General features: G+C 62.5%; 1 protein-coding gene across 1 annotated transcript; it reads right to left on the reverse strand.

Moving 5' to 3' along the window:
• Positions 1–15: 15 nt before the first annotated feature.
• On the reverse strand, positions 16–1,042 carry NGA_0190500 (hormone-sensitive lipase; the record flags this gene model as incomplete). The annotated part of the gene is made up of 4 exons (XM_005854249.1): positions 992–1,042; positions 659–830; positions 273–381; positions 16–132 (listed from the first exon to the last, which is right to left on the reverse strand). Coding segments are annotated over exons 1-4 (429 nt in total), but the record flags the coding sequence as incomplete, so codon positions are not given.

The raw sequence follows: 1,042 nt of genomic DNA on the forward strand, positions 1-1,042 counted from the left end.
GGCGCCCCCCTTGACCCCCTCATCCCCCCCTCCCTCTCTGGCAAGGAAGCGGCCTGCCTCCTCCATGATGGCAGTAGCAGCCCTGTCGAGCCCGTAGAGACCGAGGAAGCCGTGGGGCAAGTCCCGCCCAAGCTAGACAGAGGTAATGGAAGGCGTGAAGGTATTGAGAACTCATCAATATATTCCAGTCAAAACCTGCGCAGCACTCTGTGCCCTTTCTTGGCCTTTCCCTTCCCACTCTCTTCCTCTCTCCCTCCCTCCCTTCCCCTCACCCGGAGCGTTGAGGGAACGCCCACGTGGCGAAGACGGCAGTCGAAGTCCACCGTGTCATCCAGAAGGGGGTCGAATCCGCCCACACCGATAAAAGTGGGGGGAAAGCGACTGTGATTGGGGGAATGGAGGCGAAAGGAGGGTAGATCAGGTGGGAGGACGAAGCAAATAAAAAGGGGCAAGGCGAGGGGTGCAACAGGGAAGGAGGTCTCCTCCGAACCATGTGAGAGAGGAAGGAAAGGGAGGGCGACCGAAAGCGCATGGAGAGGCAGGGTGGGGCGCCAAGATGGTAAGAGAAGACGGGTGGACAGGAAGAAGGGCGGGGGGCAAGGTCACAACGCAGGCCTGGAAGCCTGCTCGAGGATAAGGGGATAGGCGTTCAGCGCACCTGAGGAGCTTATCGTGGGCGAAGTAGGGGGAAATGAGCGGGTCCCGGGAGGGGTCCGTCGTGAGGGAGGGCAGGTAGGCGTCGGCCACGGCGGTGAAGAGGCCGAGGGGGAGGAGGGGGTCGGCCATGTGGACCGAGCGGGAGGGGGAGGGCGTCAGGCAGAAGTTCAGGACTGGGGGGGGGAAAGAGGGAAGGAGAGGAGTCCCGCGGTGGGTGCCACGGGAAGGGAAGGAAACGGAAGATTAGGGAAGGGGGGAGGGATGGTCCTCCTCAGAGCACTATGACAGCCTCGCATGACCCATCCTCGCTCCAGCCCCCCCACACCATCCTCACCTGGATAGAACAAGACCAGGGCCTCCGGCATCCGCACCCACGAAGGAGCCT

This window comes from Nannochloropsis gaditana (genome assembly GCF_000240725.1).
Source record: "Nannochloropsis gaditana CCMP526 unplaced genomic scaffold scaffold569, whole genome shotgun sequence".
NCBI classification, from domain to species: Eukaryota; class Eustigmatophyceae; order Eustigmatales; family Monodopsidaceae; genus Microchloropsis; species Microchloropsis gaditana.